Source organism: Acanthochromis polyacanthus, chromosome 16 (assembly GCF_021347895.1).
Source record: "Acanthochromis polyacanthus isolate Apoly-LR-REF ecotype Palm Island chromosome 16, KAUST_Apoly_ChrSc, whole genome shotgun sequence".
Classification (NCBI taxonomy): Eukaryota; Metazoa; Chordata; class Actinopteri; family Pomacentridae; genus Acanthochromis; species Acanthochromis polyacanthus.
Genome location: NC_067128.1, coordinates 37,847,484 through 37,873,949, shown reverse-complemented (window position 1 = coordinate 37,873,949; position 26,466 = coordinate 37,847,484). Strand labels below are relative to the sequence as shown.

The following is a 26,466-nucleotide window of genomic DNA, read 5'->3' as shown; positions in this document are numbered from 1 at the left end:
TTTGTGGTACTTTAATTTTTTATTCGTTAAATCTCCTCACACCCAGAAACTGTAAAAGCAGGAAGAAACTTCTGGTTTGTAGCTCTGAGACAGTTCATGAACTCATCATGTCAGAAAAAACCAAATCTAAGCTGAAGCTCTTTCATCAGGATGCGTTTATTCCAGCATCTGGAAACCTGGATTCAAGTTTCAATCAAAGAAATTCAACCTTGGATTTATTTTCTCTGCCCATCCTTCTAACGGACAGAAGACGTCTCTGAGTTCTCTCCTTCATGTTCTTCTGGTTCCTCAGAGCTGCAGGACTTTAAAATGAACCACAGAGAGTTAAGACAGAAACTTTTTTCTGAAATCAGAAATCAGCCTGTTTCCTCATGAAGCTCTGCAGGGTCAGATGGGTTCTGGTTCTCCAGGACGTCAGACAGAACGCTGCTGTGCTTCATTAAGGCTGGATCAGTGGCTTTGATAGATCAGGTTCCTGCTGACCCAGAACCCATCCAGCAGGACAATGACAGGGCTGTGAACAGCCTCTTCTGGCTGCTTCTGTTTATCTCCAGCATTTGGCTTGAAGGAATTGGCATCTTCAGGATCCATAAATTGCAGAGAAAGGCTTGTGTATTCCCTGCAGGTGCTGAGCCATAACATCACAATGGCAGCGCTCCCCAGCTGATTAACATTGGAAATGTGAGCAATGCACGGCGTAATTTCCTCCCTAATCGTTTGGTTATGGCTTGTTATTCCTCCGCCAGCAGGGACGCATCGACCAGATCGAAAACACACCATCACAATGGCTTCCCTGGAGGTCTGGGCTTCTGTAGGAGAGCTGATGGACCAATCAGGCTGCAGGCAGTCTGCCGAGAACCTGAACCCTGATCTGTACGACACGCTAGAACCTCAGAGCTGCAGAACCCACAAACCTGAACCATCTGATTATCTCCAGTAACTTTATTAGTGATCAAGGATTAATGAGTTCTACCTTCATAGTGGGAATGTTTACAGAGTTCCAGGTTTATGGAGTCTGCTCACCAACTAATCAGCAGAAACTCTAAGAACTCGCACCTTCTGTTCTCCAGGAAATAGTTAGAATTCCTGCAGAAAAACCTGAATCTGAACATTGTTGTATTTTTATTATTTCTGCTTATGTTGAAGTTCAGGCTGAAAAAAAACAGTAGATTTTGTCGGTAGGTCTACTGTAGAACTTTCTCTTTAAGTTTAGTCTCACTTAGAACATTCCAGGTCTGTGGATCCAGAAAGACCAGAAAACTGCAGAAAATAGTTGAAATTCATCAAAAATGCTTCAAAGCGCTCCCTAAATTACTCCAAACTTGACCCAAATGAAACAAACCTTTCCAAAACGATTCCAAACCCGTCTCAACAAAAAAAAGAGAAGAAAAAGTCCAGAATCATTTAATGATCAGAGTTCTACCTTCATACTGTGAAGAACTTCATCAGTCCAGCAGATGGAACCATGACATTTAGGAGGAGAAACATCTGAGTTCTGGTGAAAACGGACACCTGGCTCTTCATAAAGTTACTGGAGGTGAAGAACCAGAAGGTTCTGAGGAGGTTTGTTCAGGTTTGGTGGATTTTCAACAGTGAGGTCATGAAGGGGTTCTCCATCGAATGACTCCAACCTGTTTACTGGGAGTTCTGGTTCTAGTTCTAATTTGGTTCTAGTTTTAGCTCTAGTTGTAGTTTGTAGCTGAGGTGAAACCAGGAGATGTGGATCTGCTGCCTCCTCCCTCATGAATCTTCCAGTTTGACCTCCACCCACCGCTGCTGCTTTCCTTCCTCAGCTGTGATGCGTTTCCTGTTCGCCTCTTATCGCTGCTCACACACACACACACACACACACACACACACACACACACACACACACACACACACACACACACACACACACACACACACTCTCTGACCCACATGGCTGCTGATCAAAGCTGCTCTGATGTTTTGAGACAAACATGAGAACAGATTTATTCAGGTAGTTTTAATGTTCACCTGGACTCTAGGTTCACGTTCTGACCTGTTTCAGGTGAAATCCCTCGTTAGCGTTACCATTCAGGACCTGAAAACTTCTCCGTTTTTAGATTGAATTCATGTCCAATAATTAGTTCACTAACTCTAAAAATCCTCCAGCAGTTTCTGGATGTTTTCTGTCTTGTTTTAACTCACTGGGTTTATTTTAACCTAAAGTCCTGCAGCTCTGTGGAAGTAAGTCATGATAAAGTGGAGATGTGGATCCATGGTACTGGTGTTCAAAGACATGGATTATTAGTATTATTATTACTGATGTTGGACTCAACAGTTGGCGACAAGACGACCAAACGCTGTATTTTAGATCCAGAATCAACTTTATCGGCCAAATTTGTGCCCAAACAGGGAATCAGACTCTGAATCTAATCTGGTATTGAACAGTAACCAGAAAAAAAGAACAACTAAGTACTAAAAATAAGGTAAAAGTTGAGAAGAATAAACATCACAGTGTATGAAGAGTAGATGAACTGTTGATGAACGTAGATGTTCTGATCAAATCATTGAGAGAACACTTGACCAACACAGTATAACATGAGTCCAGCTGAACTTCTGGGCTGTAGATCTGTGTGGTTAGGGAGTGAATCCCTCCTCTAATAATTCAGATTTCCACCGACCAGTCACTGATCTACAGCGTTTGATTTATGGAGAACAAAATGACCTGAGAATGAAGCGTTCCCTTCAATGTTTGGAGCAGTTTAGGAACCAAAGCAGCTTCTTGTTTCTCATTTTAAAGGAGCAATAATTAGACTGTGCTCAATCATTCTGATCAGATGGAACTCTTCTGTCTGTTCTCACATTTCATGGATGGAGTTTATTTAGATGCTGAACCATTAAAGTGGATCCACAGGACGCACTGAGTGAAAGGAAGTTAAAGAAAGACAAGACTCTGAGCTCGTTGGAGGAAAGTGTTCTTAATAAAAGCCCGGTTGTGTTCTGGTCACCTCAATGTAAAACATGCTGCTGTTAGCACCAGAGCTAACGTTAGCTACCACAGTCCTGCTACCGGCTAACGGCGTAGACATCCCATAATAGACCACTTTAGAAGACACTTAAAGTACTTGGGTTTACAAAAAGTCTCCAAATGTTGAATGTGATCGCTGTAATACCACTTTGAGTTTGCAGTAATCTGATAAATGGAAATGAAACAAACATTTTGGTTTAAGTTCACATGTAAGAATATTCATCATTCAGTCTGAACCAAAAGGTATTAGAACTGAAAACTCTGCTGAGTGTGTCAGATATTTGGTAGAAATGTGATGAACTCATCACAAAGCCTCTAAGACAAATGTTTTAAAATTGCGTTCTGTCGCTTATTAACTAATATATTAACTAGTAATATCAACTTTAGTTAAAATAGAACAACATTAACTGTAATTTAAATCTGATCTTTCCCAACTACAGTATAAACCCAAAGATCAGAGAGAACCTTCAGAACTGCTGCTGGTGTTGTTTGTATGTTCTGCTGCTCTGTCCTGGAATCACTCCTGTGTTCTAATGCTACGCTGTGTTAGCTAGTGGTGTCGGAAGGCTCATTGATGATGAGGATTATGTTAGCGCATGGATGAAAGTGGGAGTTTTACTGGAAAACATGGAATTTCTGGATGAGCCCAGACTTTGAACGATTGTGTAGAAATGTAGACTATAGATTCTTAGTGAAGTTGAGGGCTGTCAAACACTCATTCTAGTGATTTGCAGATACTACCGTTTTCTAATTAAAGTCATTGAAAGACACAAGAACGTCCCTGAAAAACCTCCAGAGGTTCTTGAGGTATTTCAGTTAGTTTTAATGGAAAACATGGAATTGTCTCGGTGACCCCAGACTTTAGAAAGATGAATGTTTCTGACCCAAACTGAGTGGATTCAGCTGCAGAATCTCGTTAAATAAATCAGTTTCTAATAGAAGAGTTTACCTGGGCAGAGAACACCTGTCCATCTCCAGGCTGCTCAGTGATCCATCACCTCCCCCTGCCTCCCCCTGCCTCCTCCGTCCTCCCCCATCCTCCCCCATTCTCCCCCTCCACCTCCACACAATTACTCAGCTGATGACAAACGACGGCGGCAGTAAGTGAAGCTTTGGCAGGCTGTGTTCGGGGCTTATCGGAGGGCGAGCAGCGCCCCGGCCGTCCCCCCGACCCCCCCCCCCCCCCCCCCCCCCCGGCCTCCTCGGGGGTTTCGTTAGGAGCAGCGTGGAGGCCGGACCGTTGATTTATCTCCCGGCCCTCGGCCCGGCGCTCAGGCGGCCCAAAGAGCCGACGAGGCTCGGAGCGGCGGCGAATCCAAAGCAGCATTAGCTGAAATAAAGCATTCTGCCGCCCAGTGAAAAATGTCCTCTGATTGGCTAATTAATCAGTCAAAGGGGAGCGACGCGGCAGCGACTTGAGGGACCCGAGCAGGCGACCGCAGCGGGCCTGCTGATAAATAGACTCCCCGCCGATTCATACATCAACAAAACTTAGTCATTTTTTAAAGCCGCCAGCTCTCATGAAAGGTGGAAACAAGCCACAGCTTTATTTCTGCTGCTCTGAAAGACGACGAGCTTCAGAGAAACACTGCAGACAGCCGGGCTTTATTAACACGCAGGTTTAATCCTGAACAGGAGAATTACTCCCATAAAACCACACATTCATCACGATCACGTCATTTTATAATAACTGACTGCATTTAAACTCTTCATGTGTTTTTAGGAAACACGTGGAAGTTTAAGGAAGATTCTGACTCACTAAAATCCATTTATTCATGAGGATCTCAGTGATTTATGGACTCTGGAAAAATGTGTGTGTCAGACTTTACACAATGAGAAGTAATTAAAGGATTTATTCACAACTTCATTAAAGCCATAACTGCAAGATTTAAATAATCTGATCTACTGATTCAGATCAACTTTAGGTCACAAACAACGTTTAGATGGTTGACGACAGAATGTTCCATCAGCTTAATGAAAGAGTTAATAAATGACAAGGCTTCAGCTTATAGACGTTGACAGGAACCAGAACCTGGAGTTCATAGAGGTCTAGATGTTCACAGAGGTCTAGATGTTCACAGAGGTCTAGATGTTCACAGAGGTCTAGATGTTCACTGAGGTCTAGATGTTCACTGAGGTCTAGATGTTCACTGAGGTCTAGATGTTCACTGAGGTCTAGATGTTCACAGAGGTCTAGATGTTCACTGAGGTCTAGATGTTCACAGAGGTCTAGATGTTCACAGAGGTCTAGGTGTTCACAGAGGTCTAGATGTTCACAGAGGTCTAGATGTTCACTGAGGTCTAGATGTTCACTGAGGTCTAGATGTTCACTGAGGTCTAGATGTTCACTGAGGTCTAGATGTTCACTGAGGTCTAGATGTTCACTGAGGTCTAGATGTTCACTGAGGTCTAGATGTTCACAGAGGTCTAGGTGTTCACAGAGGTCTAGATGTTCACTGAGGTCTAGGTGTTCACTGAGGTCTAGATGTTCACTGAGGTCTAGATGTTCACTGAGGTCTAGATGTTCACTGAGGTCTAGATGTTCACTGAGGTCTAGGTGTTCATAGAGGTCTAGGTGTTCATAGAGGTCTAGGTGTTGGAGTTCTATTTTCCACACATCAGGTTCTGATGTTAGAGCCTCAACAGTTGAAATGTGGACCAAAGTCTGTATTTTAGTAGAAACATGGATCCATCCATAGATAAACAATTAGAGGAACTTTATGGAGACACTAGACCAGTTTGGATTTAATATTCAGTACTTTTTTCCATTCTTAAGGACCAATAGTTAAACTTTTATCCTCTCCTGGATCCATTCAGTCATTCTGATCTGATGGAACTCTTCCATCTGTTCTCACAATATTTCACGGTGCAGAATCAAAATGTCTACAAAATGACCTCACATTTTTTCAAAGAGTAAAACAGAAAAAAAATCAGCTCTAAAAACATTAAATTCTCAAAAATCACTCAAAGTGTTTTACAGAACTTGATTTTGGTCCTAAATAAAACTGAATAAACTCTGAACAGAATCTAAGAGGTGGAGGAACACGATTATCTGACGATAGAACCTTTGTTGTTCTTCGATGTGAAGACCATTTGTGGTTTAAAAGATGTTTCCAGACTGTAGTTCTGCTTGGTGCTGTGGGTAATCACTGCAGTCTTGGTAGTGAATGTTTGATGGTGTGGGTCATTAGCCGTCCCTCCCTCAGCAGGAATAATGAGTGTTGGGCTTCAGGCTGCCGTCAGAGGCTCGGTATGCTGCCGGGTCACCGTGACCCGCTGAACTCTCCCACTCCCACTCTGCTCCGGGACAAAGGGCCGAGGGCCGGGCCTCCTCGGGTGGCACCTGTAGAGGGCCGAGCTGCCCACGCCTCGTCCACATGAAGGATCGCACGTCGGCCGGCTCCCTCGGCGCCGCCACCTCCAGAAATGGGCCAGGGGCTGCAGCGTTTGGCAGATGCGACGCCGAGGCGCCGATGGGTGGAGTCTGAAAGTCTGCTGACGGCGCAGGATGTCTTTCAGAACAGAAACCAGACGAAGGACCGTTAGACTGAGACGAGACCGAGCATCAGAACGCCTCAGTAACACGTTTTAGAAGCAGTGAAAGCTGAGATCATTTTAAAGGTCTGATTATTCTACGTGCTGCAGAGAGAAAAGAAATGGATGCAGAACAGAATGAAGCAGAAGAACCAGAGAGAAACCAATTAAAGCTGCTAAATCAGGACCACAACTAACGGCTTCATTCATTATTTTCTACATCAGCTGTTTGCTCTCTAAAATGTCAGAACTTTGAATTAGTTTCTAACTAATCCATAAACCTTCCCAGAACTTTTTCTAGTGGAGTTTGGTGTAAGGAAGATTAACTTTTGGACTTCAACTAACGCGTTGATAAATCAGTGGATGATTTTCTACGTTAGTTATTTGGTCTGGAATGTCAGAAAATGGTGATAGCTGTATTTCAGTGTTTCTTTAGATGTCGTACTCTGTCAAAGATCTTCAGTTTAGTCGTGGTCGAGACGTCTGGTCGTTGTGCTGGTTGGTGGTGGTCCAGAAGTTCTCTGTGAAGCAGCTTTAATTCAGCCTCAGATGAAGTCTGATCGCTCTGACAGGAAGTTCTGATGTTCTTCAGTGTGTTTACTGATGAGTTTCTACTTGTACAACCGAAAATATCAAGAATATGAAGAGAAAAACAGCAAAACCTCCCAGAGACACTGAGCACCAACCTCTGGACAGATGTTATAAAGACGTTGGACAGATGTTACACAGACATTGGACAAACGTTGGACAGATGTTATAAAGACGTTGGACAGATGTTGTGCAGATTGGTAGACATATTCATCCTCTTGGGGAAACTCGAGGTGTCCTGCAGCTCACATCTTACATTTAAGGACACCAATGTGCTGCAGAACATCAGTTAATGAGTAAATCATGCTGGTAGAAGAACAAAATGATAAACAGATGTTTGAAAGATGTGGACTCTGCTCTGTGACTCTCAGACACATGGAGAAAGCGTCCATCTGTCGGTTCAAGCTGTTAGCGTCTGGCTAGTTGTTGATTAGTGGTTCATTAATGGTTGGATAGTGCCTGGTTAGCGGCTAATTAGCAGGTGGTTAGGGGTTAATTAGCAGCTGGTTAGCGTCTGATTAGTGGCTGGTTAGTGTCTGGTTATCATGTGACTAGCGGGTGTGGCGCTAACGGCCCTAACGCTGTGTCTCCATTGGGTTTAATCCGAGTGTTTAGTGCCATAAATCAGGTGTCGGGCTGTTTGTAGAACAAGCCAGGGCGGCCTCGCTGCATGCATAATGTCTTCTTCATTTGTTGCTGATGATAAACGTTCTCTCAGCAGCAGCAAAGTGCCATTTTTCAAAAGGCGTTTTTTGTCTAAACTGCAGCAGAAGGTTTGTTGTTCCATCGTTCGCCCGTGTGGCGTTTAGAGCACTTTACCGGGAGAACCGGAGGGAACCGGCCGCATCTCTGACGGACCGTCGGACCTCCGGTTCTTCTGTCCGCCCACATCGGCCTGTGAAGGATGGCCTGCGGCGCTGCAAGCTCATGGGGGAGCGACAGGCGGCTCATCAGATTTATGATCCTGCAGGACAATGAGAAGATATCGGCTCACATTATCGAAGGAAACAGCAGTAATGCTAACGGGCAGTTTCTGGAAATAATGAGCAGCTGCAGCTCCTAATTAACCCCCGTCAGAGCAGCAAGTTACAGACAGCTAGTTACCTGAAAGTTTAGCAGGAAGCAGAACCGTTCTGCTGGTTCTACTGGGTTCTACTGGTTCTAATAGTTGAAGCCGTTAAAGTTCAGTTTGTTGTTGAGCAGCAATACAGCAGCTTGTTCTGTTAGCGAGACCAACGACACTTTAACTGCTTCGGTCTTTAGAAGAACCTCCAGTTTAGATCCACGTCTCCTCTAGTTTTTAATGATCTATTAGTAATAAAATACCTATTTAATAGATTTATTTGTATTTTAACAAACTGCTGATTGTAGAGACTTTAGTTGTATCTGGGAGATGAAATATTAGAACTATGAGGGTGAAACACAAAAGCTTTATGTGGAGGTTTGTATTAGAGCTGGTTGTTCTGCATTTATGTGGTAGTTTGTGGATTTTTTTCAGTTTATAGCATCATGTTTTGGTCATTTTCCATCATTCTGTATTTAACTTTGGTCATTTTATAGATGTTTGTGTTATATTTTGGTTGTCTTACTGCGATGTGTTTTGGTCATTTCACATCTTTATGTGATTGTCTGCATTAACTTTGGTTGTTTTATGGAGGTTTGTGGTCGTTTGCATTAACTTTGGTTGTTTTATGGAGGTTTGTGGTCGTTTGCATTAACTTTGGTTGTTTTATGGAGGTTTGTGGTCGTTTGCATTAACTTTGGTTGTTTTATGGAGGTTTGTGGTCGTTTGCATTAACTTTGGTTGTTTTATGGAGGTTTGTGGTCGTTTGCGTTAACTTTGGTTGTTTTATGGAGGTTTGTGGTCGTTTGCGTTAACTTTGGTTGTTTTATGGAGGTTTGTGGTCGTTTGCGTTAACTTTGGTTGTTTTGTGTCCTATTTTCTCACATTTTAGTTGTTGGTCTTTCATCTAAGGTGTGTGTTGGTTATTTTGTGACATTTGGTCGTTTTATGGATGTTTGCTTTGAATTTGGCTCGTTTTTCATCACATTCTGTTCATTCTCTGTCATGTTTGGCTGTTTTTTTATCTCAGGTTTGTGTTCCAGTTGTGGTGAATAAAGTGTAGAAGGCCTTTAGTAGAGACTGAAACCTTTGACTGGGTTACCTGTGAGGGTCTCTGTAGGAACATTAAAGCATCAGATGGGTGCTGGGTTAGACAGTGGAAGTGTCAGAGTAAAGTTTGCGTGGCCTCTGGTGAACCTCCTCTCCTCTGAATGCTGGCCTCGCCGTCGCTCTTTGGCTGTCGGCCTCCCGCTGGCTGCTGCTGCTGCATTAGCAGACAGATAGAACTGGAGAGTCTTGAAGGAGGCGTCCTGTTGAATGTCTTCCACCCTCTCAGGAGCCTCCCTGTGTTCCCTGCCCAGCCGGCCCCCGCCAGGGGACGGAGGCGGCAGGAAGGGCCCCACATCCAGCCAGGCCTCCAACGCCGAGCCGCCTTATCTCTGGGCTGCACACGGCCAGCGGAGAGCATCCTCTTCCTGGAGGAGGAGCTCAGAGGTGTTCTCCTCCTGCAGCTCCGTGAACCGTCGAGTCTGAAAGCAGGTCTGGGTTTAAAACGGTCACATTCATTCTGGAAGGAGCCCAGAGATTCTCTTCTCTGGGTTGTAGTAACTTAGATCTTTGTTTGGAGGCGATCTCTGTTTATTACAGCCGATTAAAAACACACTGCATCCCCCGTCACACAGACCCGTACTCCTACTGAGATGAAATGATACAGAACCGTATCAGAGCTGTTCTCCTACAGAACCACAGGGTGATGGGAACATTCAGTACAGCAGCAGACCAACACACAGCTTTACAATCAATAAGAAAACTCACTGCATCCCCCGTCACACAGACTCCTACAGAATGAAATGATACAGAACCGTATGAGAACGGAAAGCAGACTTATGTAGAATAATTTATTGAAGCAGATAACAGAGCAGTGAGGTGGAGACCTGAGCAGCAAACAACAGACATGAAAATACTAAATACAGCAGTTATTTTACAGTCATAACTTAATGAATTCTGACATTAAAACACAGATTATAGCTGCACAGTCTGTCAGCAGAGGTTCCACACCACAAACATTTAGTAATTAGAACAATAAACTAGAATCTGTATTCTATATTACTCCTCACCCACCAGCAGCCCGTTCCACAGAAAATAAACGGACCTCCTCAGTCTCTCTTTTGTTTTTAAGTTCTTTATTTTACCAGATAAGATCATTAGAGAATAATTTCTCATTTACTGTGATGCCCAGCAGGAAGAAAGAGAACAAACAATACACGTAGAAGAAGTGACAGACCCGTGTTTAAACAGATAAAACCGTTTGAATCAGCGGTACGGTCAGTGAAACCATCAGCAGGGTCTGCTGCTGATCATGGAGGGTAAATGTGTGCTTCTGTCTGCTGGAACTTCAGGATAAATCTGATGAACGTTCAGGCTCAGAAATGATTAAAGAATCCGTTAAAGCACTGAAAACATCCGTTAAAGACGACAGATGGATTTAAATCTGAGATAAAAAAATAAAACTAGAATCTGAGCTGAAATACCCGCAGACTGCAGCTTTTATTTAAATTATAATCCCTATTTTTATTTATTTCTGTCATGTTGACGGTTTAATTCTACAGATTTTAATATGTAAACCTTTATTTCTACTTCATATTGAGCTGCATTATATGATCACATAATTAAATTAATTCTGATTTAGACTTTTTGGAAGAGAACAATCGTTTAGATTAATCTGTAAAATGTTAGATTAATGATTCTAAATTTGTCCTGAATTATTCTAAATTTGTCTTAAATGATTCTAAATTTGTCCTAAATGATTCTAAATTTGTCCTGAATTATTCTAAATTTGTCCTAAATGATTCTAAATTTGTCCTAAATGATTCTAAATTTGTCCTAAATGATTCTAAATGTGTCCTAAATGATTCTAAATTTGTCCTGAATTATTCTAAATTTGTCCTAAATGATTCTAAATGTGTCCTAAATGATTCTAAATTTGTCCTAAATGATTCTAAATGTGTCGTAAATGATTCTAAATTTGTCGTAAATGATTCTAAATGTGTCCTGAATGATTCTAAATTTGTCCTAAATGATTCTAAATTTGTCCTAAATGATTCTAAATGTGTCCTAAATGATTCTAAATGTGTCCTAAATGATTCTAAATGTGTCCTAAATGATTCTAAATGTGTCCTGAATGACTCTAAATGTGTCGTAAATGATTCTAAATGTGTCCTAAATGATTCTAAATGTGTCCTAAATGATTCTAAATGTGTCCTAAATGATTCTAAATTTGTCCTAAATGATTCTAAATGTGTCCTAAATGATTCTAAATTTGTCCTAAATGATTCTAAATGTGTCCTAAATGATTCTAAATGTGTCCTAAATGATTCTAAATGTGTCCTAAATGATTCTAAATGTGTCCTGAATGATTCTAAATGTGTCCTAAATGATTCTAAATGTGTCCTAAATGATTCTAAATGTGTCCTGAATGATTCTAAATGTGTCCTAAATGATTCTAAATTTGTCCTAAATGATTCTAAATGTGTCCTAAATGATTCTAAATGTGTCGTAAATTATTCTAAATGTGTCGTAAATGATTCTAAATTTGTCCTAAATGATTCTAAATGTGTCCTAAATTATTCTAAATTTGTCCTAAATGATTCTAAATGTGTCCTAAATGATTCTAAATTTGTCCTAAATGATTCTAAATTTGTCCTGAATGATTCTAAATTTGTCCTGAATGACTCTAAATTGCATTAATCTGTAAACATTAGATGAGTGAACAGAAACAGCCCTCGTAGAACAGCAGAATGATCGCAGCCAGCCTGCTAATCCAGACACGGAGCTGCTGAGGAGTTTGTCGCTGACGGAGCTGCAGCTTTAGATCACCTCAGCGTTCCTGAGATGGTCTAATGGAGGCCCGAGGCAGAGGAGGCCTCCCAGCAGCTCCTGACGATGAAGGAGATGTTTCCCCATCACTCCTCTCCTGAGAGTAATTTCACAGGCAGCTCTAAAGTGGCCTCCAGCCGTCTTCCCAAATCCCAGCGACATGTACTTTGGTGCCGTCAGCTTCCTCTGCTGCTCTCCGCTGCCATTGTGCCGTAACGGGGATATAGATTTTCTCTGGAAACTTGGAAAGTTTGCTCTAATGGCACCTGAAGGCTCATCCTGCTTGTTAGAACTTCTGAGGAGGAAACTTTAAACTGCAGGTCAGTCCATAAAAACAGCCGTCTGGTTTTTTATTAATGATCACAGTTCTACCTTCATCCATAGGGGAGGTCCAGATTTATCACTTTTAATGGACTTCATCAGAACTTTATCAGTCCATCACACAGACACATGGCATTTAGGAGGAGAAACATCTGAGTTCTGGGAAAAAAACGCAACTGAAATTGCTAAAAAAGCTGGAAAATTATCAGAAAGACGAGCCAAAATTACCACAAAGAAACCCAAAATCAGCAGATAAAGAGGTGAATGTATCACAGAAAGACACAAAATCTCCCCAAAGATGCAAAATGACCACAAAAATAGATGAATTTATCACAGAAAGGCCAAAACTACCACAAACAGATGCAAAAGCTGCATAAAAATGCAAAAATGACCACAAAAAGAAACAAAATGACCACAAGGTGCAAAATTACCACAAAAATGATCAAAACTACCACAACACAACACCAATCACTGCAAACAGAGACCAAATCACCACAAAAGGGCCAAAACTACCACAAAGAAACACAGAATCCCCACAAAACACCAAAAATCACCACAAAAGATACAAAATTTCCACCAAAAGATTCAAAATGACCACAGAAAACCAAACCTACCACAAACGGATGCAAAACCAGCATAAAAAATTGCAAAATTACTGCAAAGACTCAAAATCAACACAAAAATAAATGAATACATCACAGACAGAGACAAAATCTCCACTAAAAGATGTAGAATTACCACCAACATCTGGTTCTTCATCTCCAGTAACTTTATCAATGATCGGAGTTCTACCTTCAGGTCCTTGAAGTCCACAGAGGAGAAAGTCCCCTGGAGAAAGTTCTAGAGTAGACCTACTGACAACTGGAGAAAGTTCTAGAGTAGACCTACTGACAACTGGAGAAAGTTCTAGAGTAGACCTACTGACAACTGGTGAAAGTTCTAGAGTAGACCTACTGACAACTGGTGAAAGTTCTAGAGTAGACCTACTGACAACTGGAGAAAGTTCTAGAGTAGACCTACTGATAACTCCTAAATGTCTCTACATTTGTCCCAAACGTCTCTACATTTGTCCCAAACGTCTCTACATTTGTCCCAAACGTCTCTACATTTGTCCAGAGTAGCTGAGAAATGACAGAACTTAGTGTTTGGAGTGAAGCGAGCCTCAGAGAGTAAACCTGGTGAACCTGTGATGGAGTCTTGACTCTTGTGTCAGGTTTCCTTCATATCTTCTCACCTCTGTGACGTCCTGGATCATTTGAAGCTCCTCATCCATCCATTATCTCCAACATAAAGCTGCTGCATCGACTATGGAAGCTTTTATTCTGTGAGACTAATAGCTGCTGGAGCTTCTCCCTGAGGATCTATAAACAGAAGAATAATCCAGAGGAACGAGGAGCCGTAGATCCATCAGATGTGTTCAGATGTTCTGAGCTTCAGTAATCTGGGAGCTAAAAGGCCCAGCGTTGAGTTTATCTCTAATCTGCTGTGAAAAATGCAGTCGGAGTCAGCATTGTTTAGAGCGACTCTCAGAGGAGCCCCAGTATTCTTCTAGCAGATCATTATGCATTGAGTAGGCCATTAGCAAAATGAAGACGGATGGTCCAGAGGTGGAGATGAATGTTCAGAGGTGGAGGCTGCTCGGCCTGGAGTCTGTTCAGGAGATAAAACATGATCTGATGAAGACCTTCATCCTCAGAGGAAGAACCACCTCCTGTCTGCACCTCCATCAGGTCTGAAGTTAAACAGGAGGTTTGATCAGAACGTTCTGGTCCTGTAGAACATCTTCACCTCCATCAGAAGGTCTACGAGGTTTGATCAGAATGTTCTGGTCCTGTAGAACATCTTCACCTCCATCAGAAGGTCTACGAGGTTTGATCAGAATGTTCTGGTCCTGTAGAACATCTTCACCTCCATCAGAGTCTCAGCTGCTCCAGAAACACCTGAAGTCCTGGAAACATCTCAGATCATCTAGTTTATACTGATCTATTAGTAAAAAAAATACGTATTTAATAGATTTATTTGTATTTTAGCATAAACTGCTGACAGTAGAGAGACTTTTTATTGTATCTGGGAGATGAAATGTTAGAACTATGAGGGTGAATTATAAATAAGTCTGTGTCAGAGTTGGTTGTGTCACATTTATCTGGTCGTTTGCGTCATTTTTTAAAAATTATTGCATCGTGTTTTGGTTATTTTGCGTCTTTTTGTGGTGATTTTGTGTCTTGTCGAGGTCATTTCTGTGATTGTATTTAACTTTGGCTGTTTGATGGATATTTGTGGTGATTTTGTGTCACGTTTTGGTCAAAACCATCTTTTCCTTTCTCAATCGTTGGCTAAAAAATAACGCTATGCTAGACTCAACATGTGTCCAGATACAGACGGATAAAAATACGTCCAGAGTGACTCGATTGGTCCAAAATTAATCCATGGTTTTCCAAAACTAATGGCTTTTGTTCAAATCAACAGAAACATGTCCAGAATGACATAAAATGGTCCAAAATTATTCTCGACTCTAAGTTCAGATTGATTTATTTTTGGACGAGACGATGAATGTCAGAACGGTTCCACCTCCTCCTGGTTCCGTTGATGTTCTATTGATGTCCTTCTAACTCCAGACTCTGTCTTTCAGGACGGCAGCAGCAGCGACTCTCAGGTGGACACCGACGGCGCCAGGACTCCGTGTGAACTGGAGCCCGAGACCATCACCAAGACGGTCACCAGCTCCCTCACCATGCAGGAGTACTTCGCCCAGAGGATGGCCCAGCTGAAGAAGGCCAGAGGAGCTTCAGCTGCACCTGAGGAACCCAACCAGGACCAGGACCAGGACCAGACCGAGGAACCCAAGAAGAAGAAGAAGCAGAAAAAGAGGAGGAAGGAGGAGGAGATGGAGGAGAAGGTGGAGGTGATCGCAGAGGACCAGGATCAGCAGGAGCCCTCTAAGAAAAAGAAGAAGAAAAAGAGGATAACAACAGAAAACTTTGAGGTGAACTGCAGCGCCTCCTGTGGTGTGGAGGAGAACTACAACCAGCCACCTGCTGCTGAGAAGAAGAAGAAGAAAAAGTCTAAAAACCAGAATAAAGATGAGTTAAACAAACATGAAGTGTGGAGAAAGTGTGGAGAAAGTGTGGAGTCAGAGGAAGGACAGAAGAAGAAGGACGACGTCAGAGAGGAAGACAGCGAGGAGAAGAAACCCAAGAAGAAGAAGAAGAAGAAACATCTAGAATAGACGGACTCTGTGGACGATTTTAGGAACAGATATCTGGTAGAAACACCTGAACAATGAAACATATCCAGAGATTCAGCAGATGATTCATCAGGAACAGATTTACCGTCTAAAATCAGACATTTAAACCCTGAACAGTTTAAACGACGTTGAGCTAAACTGGATGATCTGTTCAGTCAGCTCTGAACACTCACATGTCTTTAACCTGTTAAACAGCTACTAGTTGTCAGTTATTAAATTAATCTACAGCCATGACATGATTGAACAGGCTGAAGCTTTCAGATGTTCATCCAGATTCTGACCTGTTTCTGCAGAATCTACAATCATTCAGTGAAGCTCATTTTATGCATCATTTAGACCAGGAGAGTCAGATTATTCTAGTCCAGTCTGATCTCCAGTAAAACCAGTACAACCACAGCATAATAACCTCTAAATAACCACAACTCCTAATGGTTCCTAATGTTCACATTTCAGGAATTATCTTTCTACAAAACATCATGAACAACCTGAAATTTATGAAGAAAATAAATTCAGTTTCATCGACATTCATCCTCAGTTTATCATTTCCTCATTACAACTTCCAGATCACAGAGTGTCTACAAAGGAACACAACATTTAGTCACCTGGAGCTGAACCGTGGAGGATTTACTGGAGGATAAAAAATCAGACAAAAATAGACAGAATATTACAAAAATGAGACGCAAAATGACAAAAATTTAAAGAGTTAGAAAGTGGCAAAAAGTGGACACAACAAAATAAGATAGAATGACAACAACAATACACAAAAAAGTAACAAAACAAAATGAGAAAAATGAGAAAAAACACCAACGAGACAAAAAGAAAACACAAAATGATGAAAACATGAGAAACGACAGGAAACAAAATAAGAATTTGGTAAAAAATTTTGACAAAAAAGTTGAAGTGACAAAAAAACGGCAAAACGACAAAATGTTACGAAAATGAAACACAAAAGAACAAATAAACAATCTAGTATTTTACTTTCTGATCCAAACAACTTGTCATGGTCTAGAAATGATTTTAAATTTATAGTTTTACTAATTTACAATCTGCAGTTAATGTCTTCTCTGTAATTTTTACACTTTGAGGACCGGATTGGACCCTCTGGAGGACCACTTTTGGACCACGGGCCTCATGTTGGACACCCCTGGTCTATAGATTGAATAAAGGTGAAGTTTGCTTCTATAATCCAGTGACTAAATCTTTGGGTGCATCAGTTTATTGACGCAGTGTTTCTCCAGCCTAGCCATGCTAGACCCAGCTCTGAAGACACAAGGGTGTAGGAACGCTGGACAGGGAGGGAGGCGGGCTAAAAGGTTGTCTATCAAATCCCTCTGCAGCAATTGGGTAGGTATACAACCAATCAGTGCAACAAATAGGCTGACGTGGCTCCTAGAGCGCCGGCGGAGTGTGGCTAAGTCCCATTAGCTTCCCAACCAGCGGAGCCAACTGGTATATTAAGGATTTTCCATATCCCGTCGGCATAAGTCCAAATACGTCTTTCTTCTCAATGAAACACTTCAGTGCCGTCCTTTGTTCATCTTTCAGGTTGAATTTTAGCTTCAAATCTTTAAGGGCTGTGGCCAAAGCTGAGTCCAAAGATAACTGTTTATTGTTTCCGGTTGTTTCTGTCAGAATCATCACGCCTCTGTCGTCACTTAGTTACGCCCGCCTTCTGACTCTACACTTCATGGTGATTGGTCCGGCCAGTTTTAGGAGCATCCAGCCTCGAGCCTTATGGAGGGTAACTAGACCCACCCTGGCAGAGAATTAAATTCGTTGCCGTAGGTTGTCTTGCGCGGCTAGGCTACTGTTTCTCTGTAGATTCTGTTTGACTTTTTCCAGCTGTTTGATGATTTCTTCTTCATGTTTTCCATTAAAGCAACCCAGAGACGGTTTTGTTGGTTTTCTTTTAGAGCTCAGAACAAACAGGACCAGGACCCGTGTAGTCCTGGACCTGGAACAGGTGGGTAGGTAAAGGTTAGAATGTCAGCACTGGTTTATGTCAGATGATCCACGAACAGCAGCTTCACAACACAAACATGACGCATGAAGTTCTGGAGCCATCTGACAGAAGAGGAGGAAGTTAATGAGCTGTGAGTCAGAGCAGGAACAGGAAGTCCCAGGTTTACAGTCACTGGTTTAGTCTGAGGAGGAAAACCTGCTGCTGCAAACATCCAGGTGTTTCAACCTGTCATCACATACTCAGCTGTGATTGGCTGAAACCACACAGTTCATTCTGACCCACTGGTTCACCAGAGGAAAGTTAAAGTACTCTGTAGAAACACCATGATGCTGCCTCCACCGTGCTTCACATCATGATGCTGCCTCCACCGTGCTTCATGTCCTGATGCTGCCTCCACCGTGCTTCACATCATGATGCTGCCTCCACCGTGCTTCACATCATGATGCTGCCTCCACCGTGCTTCACATCATGATGCTGCCTCCACCGTGCTTCACATCATGATGCTGCCTCCACCGTGCTTCATGTCCTGATGCTGCCTCCACCGTGCTTCACATCATGATGCTGCCTCCACCGTGCTTCACATCATGATGCTGCCTCCACCGTGCTTCACATCATGATGCTGCCTCCACCGTGCTTCATGTCCTGATGCTGCCTCCACCGTGCTTCACATCATGATGCTGCCTCCACCGTGCTTCACATCATGATGCTGCCTCCACCGTGCTTCACATCATGATGCTGCCTCCACCATGCTTCTCAGTGGGGATGGTGTGTTTGTGATGATGTTCAGTGTTTGGTGTCCATCATCATAATCTTTATTCCAGACTCAAAATGGTCCATAAAATTACATACAAATACAAAATTTATAAAAAAACAGTAACAAAACAAAAAAACAATCAAACAAACAAAAAAACAACAACAACCAAAAAAAAACAAAAACACTACACATGTAAACTATATAAACACTCTCTTCAGTGTCTCCAGAGCACAGAAGTGTAGCGGACACTGCTCTGCCCAGGTGACAAAGGCTTGAATAACTTTATTATCAGAATCCATGAGTCGCTTAGAGAACTTAAAAATAAAATTTCTAATAACAACATTCAGTGTTCTGACATTATTATGCACAAACAACTGGCTCGCACTGGTCCACCGAGGGACCTTCATTAGAAGCCTAAAGGCATCATTGTATGCCACATGCAGCTTTTTAAATGTGGCTTTTGTGTAGCCACACCACAAGTGGGCAGTATAAAGTGGTGTGCAAAAGGCTTTAAACAAAGCAACTTTAACATTACGTGTACACGATCCAAATTTTCTAAGGAGTATATTAGCTTGTGCATACAATTTACAATATATGTCCATCAAACATATCATCTAGTCTGATGGACATAAAGCTCCATCCTGGTCTCCTCAGACCAAAGAACCTTCTTCCAGGTGTCTTCAGAGTCTCCACATGTCTTCTGGTGAACTCTAGTCCAGATTTAGTTGGAGCTTTTTCCATCAGAGTCTTTCTCTTTTTCTCCATGAAGCTTTGACTGGTGAAGAACAGACAGCCGTTGTTGATGAACAGTCTGAAGCTGGAACTCCTTCAGAGGAGTCATAGAGTCTTGGTGGCCTCCCTCTGTATCAGGTGATTCCCTTTAATATTTATGCAGTCACTTTAAAAAAAAATTATATTAATTAATTGAATTACTTTCAATAAACCTTTGATATGAACATCCTCCAGTTTCCTGTATCAGTGTGTGTAATGATGCTGGTTGTGTGTTATTGTGTGTATCAGTGAGTGTGTAGTGATGCTGGTTGTGTGTTCTTTGTGTATTTCTTTCTGGGGTTCCTTCATCCTGTGATGTCACAGACTGCAGCTCAGCGTTAGCTTGTAGCTAACTGGTACCATTACACGTTTATTAAGCTAAGCTAAGCTAAGCTAACCTTTATTCGTCCCACAGTGAGAAGATCTGCAGAGTTGAATGTAGTATAAGAATAAACCAGAGTATACGTTAGTACTACTAATCTACATGTCTAATATCACAGTAAGTGTGCATGTCAGTGGTTTTACAGATATAAATACTGTACTAGGAAGTAATACACTGTGTGAACAATCACAACACAGCTTACATTGTGTGTTACTGTGTATTTTACTGTGTATGTGTTTGTGTCAGTGTGTTTTTCTGTGTGTATTAGTGAGTGTGTATTAGTGTATTAGTGTGTATTAGTGAGTGTGTATTAGTGTATTAGTGTGTATTAGTGAGTGTGTATTGTGTATTAGTGTGTATTAGTGAGTGTGCATTGTGTGTGTGTATTGTGTGTATTAGTGAGTGTGTATTAGTGTATTAGTGTGTATTAGTGAGTGTGTATTAGTGTATTAGTGTGTATTAGTGAGTGTGTATTGTGTGTGTGTATTGTGTGTATTAGTGAGTGTGTATTAGTGTATTAGTGTGTATTAGTGAGTGTGTATTAGTGTATTAGTGTGTATTAGTGAGTGTGTATTAGTGTATTAGTGTGTATTAGTGAGTGTGTATTAGTGTATTAGTGTGTATTAGTGAGTGTGTATTTGTGTATTAGTGTGTATTAGTGAGTGTGTATTAGTGTATTAGTGTGTATTAGTGAGTGTGTATTTGTGTATTAGTGTGTATTAGTGAGTGTGCATTAGTGTATTAGTGTGTATTAGTGAGTGTGTATTAGTGTATTAGTGTGTATTAGTGAGTGTGTATTTGTGTATTAGTGTGTATTAGTGAGTGTGCATTAGTGTATTAGTGTGTATTAGTGAGTGTGTATTTGTGTATTAGTGTGTATTAGTGAGTGTGCATTGTGTGTGTGTATTGTGTGTATTAGTGAGTGTGTATTAGTGTATTAGTGTGTATTAGTGAGTGTGCATTGTGTGTGTGTATTGTGTGTATTAGTGAGTGTGTATTAGTGTATTAGTGTGTATTAGTGAGTGTGTATTAGTGTATTAGTGTGTATTAGTGAGTGTGTATTTGTGTATTAGTGTGTATTAGTGAGTGTGCATTGTGTGTGTGTATTGTGTGTATTAGTGAGTGTGTATTAGTGTATTAGTGTGTATTAGTGAGTGTGTATTAGTGTGTATTAGTGAGTGTGTATTAGTGTATTAGTGTGTATTAGTGAGTGTGTATTAGTGTATTAGTGTGTATTAGTGAGTGTGTATTAGTGTATTAGTGTGTATTAGTGAGTGTGTATTAGTGTATTAGTGTGTATTAGTGAGTGTGTATTAGTGTATTAGTGTGTATTAGTGAGTGTGTATTTGTGTATTAGTGTGTATTAGTGAGTGTGCATTGTGTGTGTGTATTTGTGTATTAGTGTGTATTAGTGAGTGTGTATTAGTGAGTGTGTATTGTGTGTATTAGTGAGTGTGTATTTGTGTATTAGTGTGTATTAGTGAGTGTGTATTGTGTGTATTAGTGTGTATTAGTGAGTGTGTATTGTGTGTGTGTATCCTGTCAACAGGAAGTCCTGCTGCGGTTTCTGAGGAGCTGATTTGTTCTGGTTCAGCTTTAATCTGATCCAAAGTTCTAAAGTTCCTCAAACATGAATGTAGTTTAACCAGTGATGAGGACAGAGATCAATAAATAACAGGTCATTAAATAAAGATCCTTTCACAACAAATCATTTAATAACAGCTCTTTAACGTGTCTAGACGTTGGATTCAAGGTGAAGCAGCTCCATGAGTTTCTCTGACTGCTGGTGTTTTGGTTTGTGTACGGTAACCATGGAAACCTGGATCCCTGCAGTGTAAAACACACAGAGGAGGAGTTAATGTGAAGCTTCATCACAACATAAACACCTCCTCTGATGGGGTTGGACGTCATGCTGTTTGTCTTTAAGGGAACTTCAATTAATCTCCAGTTTCTGTTCAGAAGAATCTAAACACACCTCATGGAATTCTAGGATATGTTGTGTTAGGATGATATTCAACAACTTTATTAGACAATAAATTAGTTTATTCATGAATGACCCAAATATAGAAAAAAGAGCATATGTGTGTGTGTGTGTGTGTGTGTGTGTGTGTGTGTGTGTGTGTGTGTGTGTGTGTGTGTGTGTGTGTAGTTTTAAAAACTACATGGATGTTTTATTTTTGTAACTGGGGATTATTTTGCAGGTTTGTTGACAAAAACTTTCCATAACTTAGTTCAGTTCATTCAGTTTATTTTTTTCCGTGCTGTACGTTCTAATTTGAATTCATCTTTATTTCCATGTGATTACATGAATATTATTTATCAAATCAAAGTGATTTACTGGTTTTAAAACCATGAAATGAGTTGGAACTGAGTAGAATGAACCTAAGAAATGCTGACTGAACACTTTTAAATAAGGAATGATTACTGCAGAAAGAAAACTACCTATCAGGAGGAAATACATTCTGTGGTTTGCTTTTATTTTTATTATTTTTAAAGTTCATTTCATGAGTTCTCTTATTTTTCTCAGACCAGTTCTGACGCTGATGGAGTTCATTCCTGCAGACTCATATTTATTTATTATTTTTTCTGCAGCCTCACAGATCATTGAAAGATTCAACAGGCTCCGTTTTCTTCAGCTTTTAAACCAGTGAACTTCCAGTGGGTCAGAGTGTTCCACAACCGGTCGGTTCACTTGCATGTTTTTCTGGAAACTCAAGTTACAAAATCTGTTCATCACCGAAGCTTCAGACATGTTAAACAGATTAGATGTGAACACAGTTCTGTGTTTTTATCCGCTGTACTTCAGGTTTAATGAGATGTTTTTATCCGCTGTACTTCAGGTTTAATGAGGTGTTTTTATCCGCTGTACTTCAGGTTTAATGAGGTGTTTTTATCCGCTGTACTTCAGGTTTAATGAGGTGTTTTTATCCGCTGTACTTCAGGTTTAATGAGATGTTTTTATCCGCTGTACTTCAGGTTTAATGAGGTGTTTTTATCCGCTGTATTTTATATTTTTATTTGCCTTTTTTCTTTGTTGTTTTTCAGGTTTTATTTCATATTTTTGGCTCCTGGGTCCAGTCTGAGCCTCTCTCTCTCTTCTAGGAGGAGCCCCTGGACTCCTGGAAGCCTCCTCCTCTATAAAGCCTCCATCCTCTCCAGCCGCTCCAGGATCCGCAGCAGGAGCCGCAGCGGCAGCAGAACATCCGGACCAGCTGCTCTCTGACCCGCACAACCTCCGAACCTCGGCGGGGTTCTGGGAAAGTCTGTGGAGACGCTCGGAACAAGTTTCAGCGCAAAGACGCAAAGTTTGGAGCGGTGAGCGCGTCCATGGCTGCTCTCATCAGCGCGTACTCGTCGTGGCCCGAGTCCTTCGAGTGTCCCGGCGGGGACGGGGACGCGGCGGACGGTCACGGGCCGCACCGGACCGCCGCGGACAAGACGCCGGAACCGCGCATCAGGAGACCCATGAACGCGTTCATGGTTTGGGCCAAAGACGAACGGAAACGTTTGGCGGTGCAGAACCCGGACCTGCATAACGCGGAGCTGAGCAAGATGCTGGGTGAGAACACTGTTGTTATCATTATTATTATTATTATCATTATCATTATTATTATTGTTATGATTATTATTATTATTATCATCATCATCATCATTATTATTGTTATTATTAAACAGGTCTCTGAGTTTCTCTTCAGGCCTTTTTCTGTTTGAATCAACTTCTTGCTTTGCGGCGCCAAAAGCAGAAACGTATTTAAATCTGTAATAAAAATAAGAAATATGATAATTATGATAATAGTAGTAATAAAATGTAGAAATTAAATTAAGGGTAATTTTAGAAGCAGCTGCTCAGATTTGATCTCTAAATGAATCCTTCAGTTTTTTACGTCTCCAGAATCTCCTGGTTCAGTTTCCTGTCACCAGAAACGGTTTGAAGTGATTTAAAGTACATGAACACTAAATAGAATTACACATTTATTTAGTGTATTTAAGGTATTTGTGTGTGGATTCATTCTCAGTGTTTCAGCTCCAAACTTCAGGAAACATGTTGGAGAGAAAACAGCAGAGAGTTCCTGGAGTTAAATCCAATAAAAGAAACTACGAACTGTCACCAAAACCCGCACTTTACTTTAGATCCTGGACTAAAGTAAGATAAAATAAAATAAAGACAAACCAAGCAGATCTGGAGACCAGAATCTTCTTCAGTTCAGTTTCTGGATACAAGATAAAATAAAATAAAATATATTATTATATAATTATAAAAAATTAAATAAAATAAAATGTATGATTATATATATTATAAAAATAAAATAAATAACCCTACAAATTAAATTAATTAATATCCATGGAGACCAGAACCTTCTTCAGTTCCTGGAAAACAAATAAAAAGTGAACCTGAACCATAAAGTTTTAATCCTCCTGCTTTCTCTGAACGCTTCATCAGAACCTCTTTCATTTCATTCTAATTTGTTTTTTAACAAAAAAAGATTTTCACCAAAACTCAAATTAATTTAAAACTTTAATTAATAATTAAAAGAATCACAGGAAACCTTTTTATTTTCTAAAATGTTTTCAGAGAGAAAAGACCATCGGATCAGGAAATAAATACTAATAAATTATTCTTGCAGCTTTTCAGCGTGCTCTCAGACGTTTTACACGTTCACACTATAAACCCGTCAGACAGAAACGTCTTTACTTTCCTTTCATGTCAGACTGGAAGCTTTTAAACGTGTTCACAGTTCAGCGGGTTGTTTTTTTCCATTAACCCTGACCTGGTTCTGGTTCTGGTTCCTGCAGGGAAGTCCTGGAAGGCGCTGACGCCCCCCCAGAAGCGTCCGTACGTGGAGGAGGCGGAGCGGCTTCGGGTGCAGCACATGCAGGATTACCCCAACTACAAGTACCGCCCCCGCAGGAAGAAGCAGCTGAAGCGGATCTGTAAGCGGGTCGACCCGGGCTTCCTGCTGGGGGGTCTGGGTCCGGACCACGGCCCCCTGCTGCACCCGCTGGACAAAGACGAGGGCAGTGCTCCGCTGCCGGGGGTCCGCAGCTTCAGGGACGGCCCGTCCGGCGGCGGCTTCGACAGCTACCCCTACGGCCTGCCCACCCCCCCAGAGATGTCCCCGCTGGACGCCGTGGACCAGGACCACCACGGACCCCCCTCCTACTACGACGACGGCCACCTGGGCAGCCCGCCCCCCTACCACGCCGACTTCCCCCAGACTCAGGGCCACTGCGGGTCCCACCTCCACCTGCCCCCCCAGGTGTCCTACTACGGCCCCGGCTTCCCTCAGGTCCACGGGGGGCTGCAGCCGGGCCAGCTGGGCCAGCTGTCCCCCCCGCCGGAGGCCCAGGCCCACCTGGAGACTCTGGACCAGCTGAGCCAGGCCGAGCTGCTGGGGGAGGTGGACCGGGACGAGTTCGACCAGTACCTGAACTCCACCGGCGGCTTCCACCCGGAGCAGGGCGCCGTGGTGACGGGACACATCCAGGTGGCGTCCTCGGGCCCCTCAGAGACCAGCCTGATCTCGGTGCTGGCCGACGCCACGGCGGCGTACTACAACAACTACGGCATCTCGTAGGACGGAGGACTGGAGGACGTCTGAAGATAATTTAAGTGTTCTGTGTGAATGTTGTCTTGGTCCTGCTCATGTGGGAGTCTTACCTCAGTAGCTGTAACTCCATGAGGTCTTAGTTTTCTTATGCAATCTAACAGAACCTTCTCTCTACTTAATAATATATAATCAAGCTGAGAATAATAACGGTAACTATGACTGTATGCTGATCTAGGTTTGTGAAGGACAATAATTTAAAATAAAGAACATTTTTATATTAATCTGTTTGGATAAATCACCGACATGTGACTCATTTCATCTGATGAACCCGAAGGAAACCTGGAACATTCTATGAGTTCTATGTTCTATGAGTGGAGTGATGCTGAGTTAGAATAAAAAGAACAGCTGAAGGTTCCCTCAGTCATTAGATGAAGTTCAGAAGAAGCAGATCTCTGACAGGAAGCTGTTCTCATTACATCTGCAGGAGAAGAACTCTGATTTAAAGGAACCTTGAAGCTGCAGACAGGATGTAATGATGTCTGCTAGAATTCATATTTAGTAGAATTTAAGCCCAAGTCTGTGGATTTCAAACCAAGCTGCAGACTGTTTGGTTTCTTCATCCTGAGGTCAGATTTAAACACCAGAGGAACGTTTGAAAACTGAAGAATGTCTCTGTAACTATGGAAACTATCAGAACACTAACGTTGAATAGTCTGGGCTCATGCAGACGCTTATGATAGAACAGTCATTTACCACATTAGCGATGTCTACACTGGATTTATCTTTCATTTAATGTGATCTTCACTGAAAAAAAAACTGTTCTGTCAACAATAAGGACATTTCTAGACCCCAGACTTTTCAACAGTAGATTATATGAAATCCATTTAAATAATGTTAAAAACTGGTTGGAATGAATTCTTTTTTTTATGAATAATCATCTTAGAATCCCGTGTTTCAAATCCCGGCCTGGGATCTTTCTGCATGGAGTTTGCATGTTCTCCCTGTGCATGCGTGGGTTTTCTCCGGGTACTCCGGCTTCCTCCCACAGTCCAAAAATATGCTGAGGTTAATTGGTTACTCTAAATTGTCCGTAGGTGTGAATGTGAGTGTGATTGTGTGTCTGTATGTGTAGCCCTGTGACAGACTGGTGACCTGTCCAGGGTGTCCCCTGCCTTCACCAGAGTCAGCTGGGATAGACTCCAGCACCCCCCATGACCCTAGTGAGGATAAAGCGGTGGATAGAGGATGGATGGATGGATTTTTTTTTAAATTTCTTTATTTAGGATGGGACAGTGCATATTAATCAACATGAGTCCAACAAAGTCCACATGTAAATATGCCAGAGTTAGCCAGAGTGGCTAATTTTCATCTGTAGTCCCAGGGCAGGTTGATGTTACAAGATTAAAACAAGGCCACACAACATGAA

The 26,466-nt window shown here is 41.7% G+C and overlaps 2 protein-coding genes across 2 annotated transcripts in view; both read left to right on the top strand.

The window, feature by feature from the left end:
* The window catches only part of pinx1 (PIN2 (TERF1) interacting telomerase inhibitor 1), a 41,242-nt gene extending 21,944 nt beyond the window's left edge, over window positions 1-19,298 (top strand). The window contains exon 7 of the mRNA XM_051936973.1: window positions 15,007-19,298. Within this exon, the coding sequence (XP_051792933.1) occupies window positions 15,007-15,603 (597 nt within the window). The 3' untranslated portion in view covers window positions 15,604-19,298. The remainder of the gene's footprint in view (window positions 1-15,006) is intronic.
* A 2,684-nt stretch (window positions 19,299-21,982) lies between these two features.
* sox7 (SRY-box transcription factor 7) lies at window positions 21,983-25,321 on the top strand. The gene is made up of 3 exons (XM_051936974.1): window positions 21,983-22,297; window positions 22,468-23,050; window positions 24,286-25,321. Exons 2-3 carry the CDS (start codon window positions 22,819-22,821, stop codon window positions 25,065-25,067), a joined length of 1,014 nt encoding a protein of 337 aa, XP_051792934.1. The 5' UTR covers window positions 21,983-22,297; window positions 22,468-22,818; the 3' UTR covers window positions 25,068-25,321.
* The last annotated feature ends 1,145 nt before the right edge of the window (window positions 25,322-26,466 follow it).

Excerpts from the sequence above, each read along its gene's own strand:
- sox7 (XM_051936974.1), top strand. The coding sequence starts at position 22,819 with ATGGCTGCTCTCATCAGCGCGTACTCGTCGTGGCCCGAGTCCTTCGAG. Across the intron at positions 23,051-24,285 it reads GGAGCTGAGCAAGATGCTGG|GGAAGTCCTGGAAGGCGCTG; the intron begins GTGAGAACACTG and ends TGGTTCCTGCAG.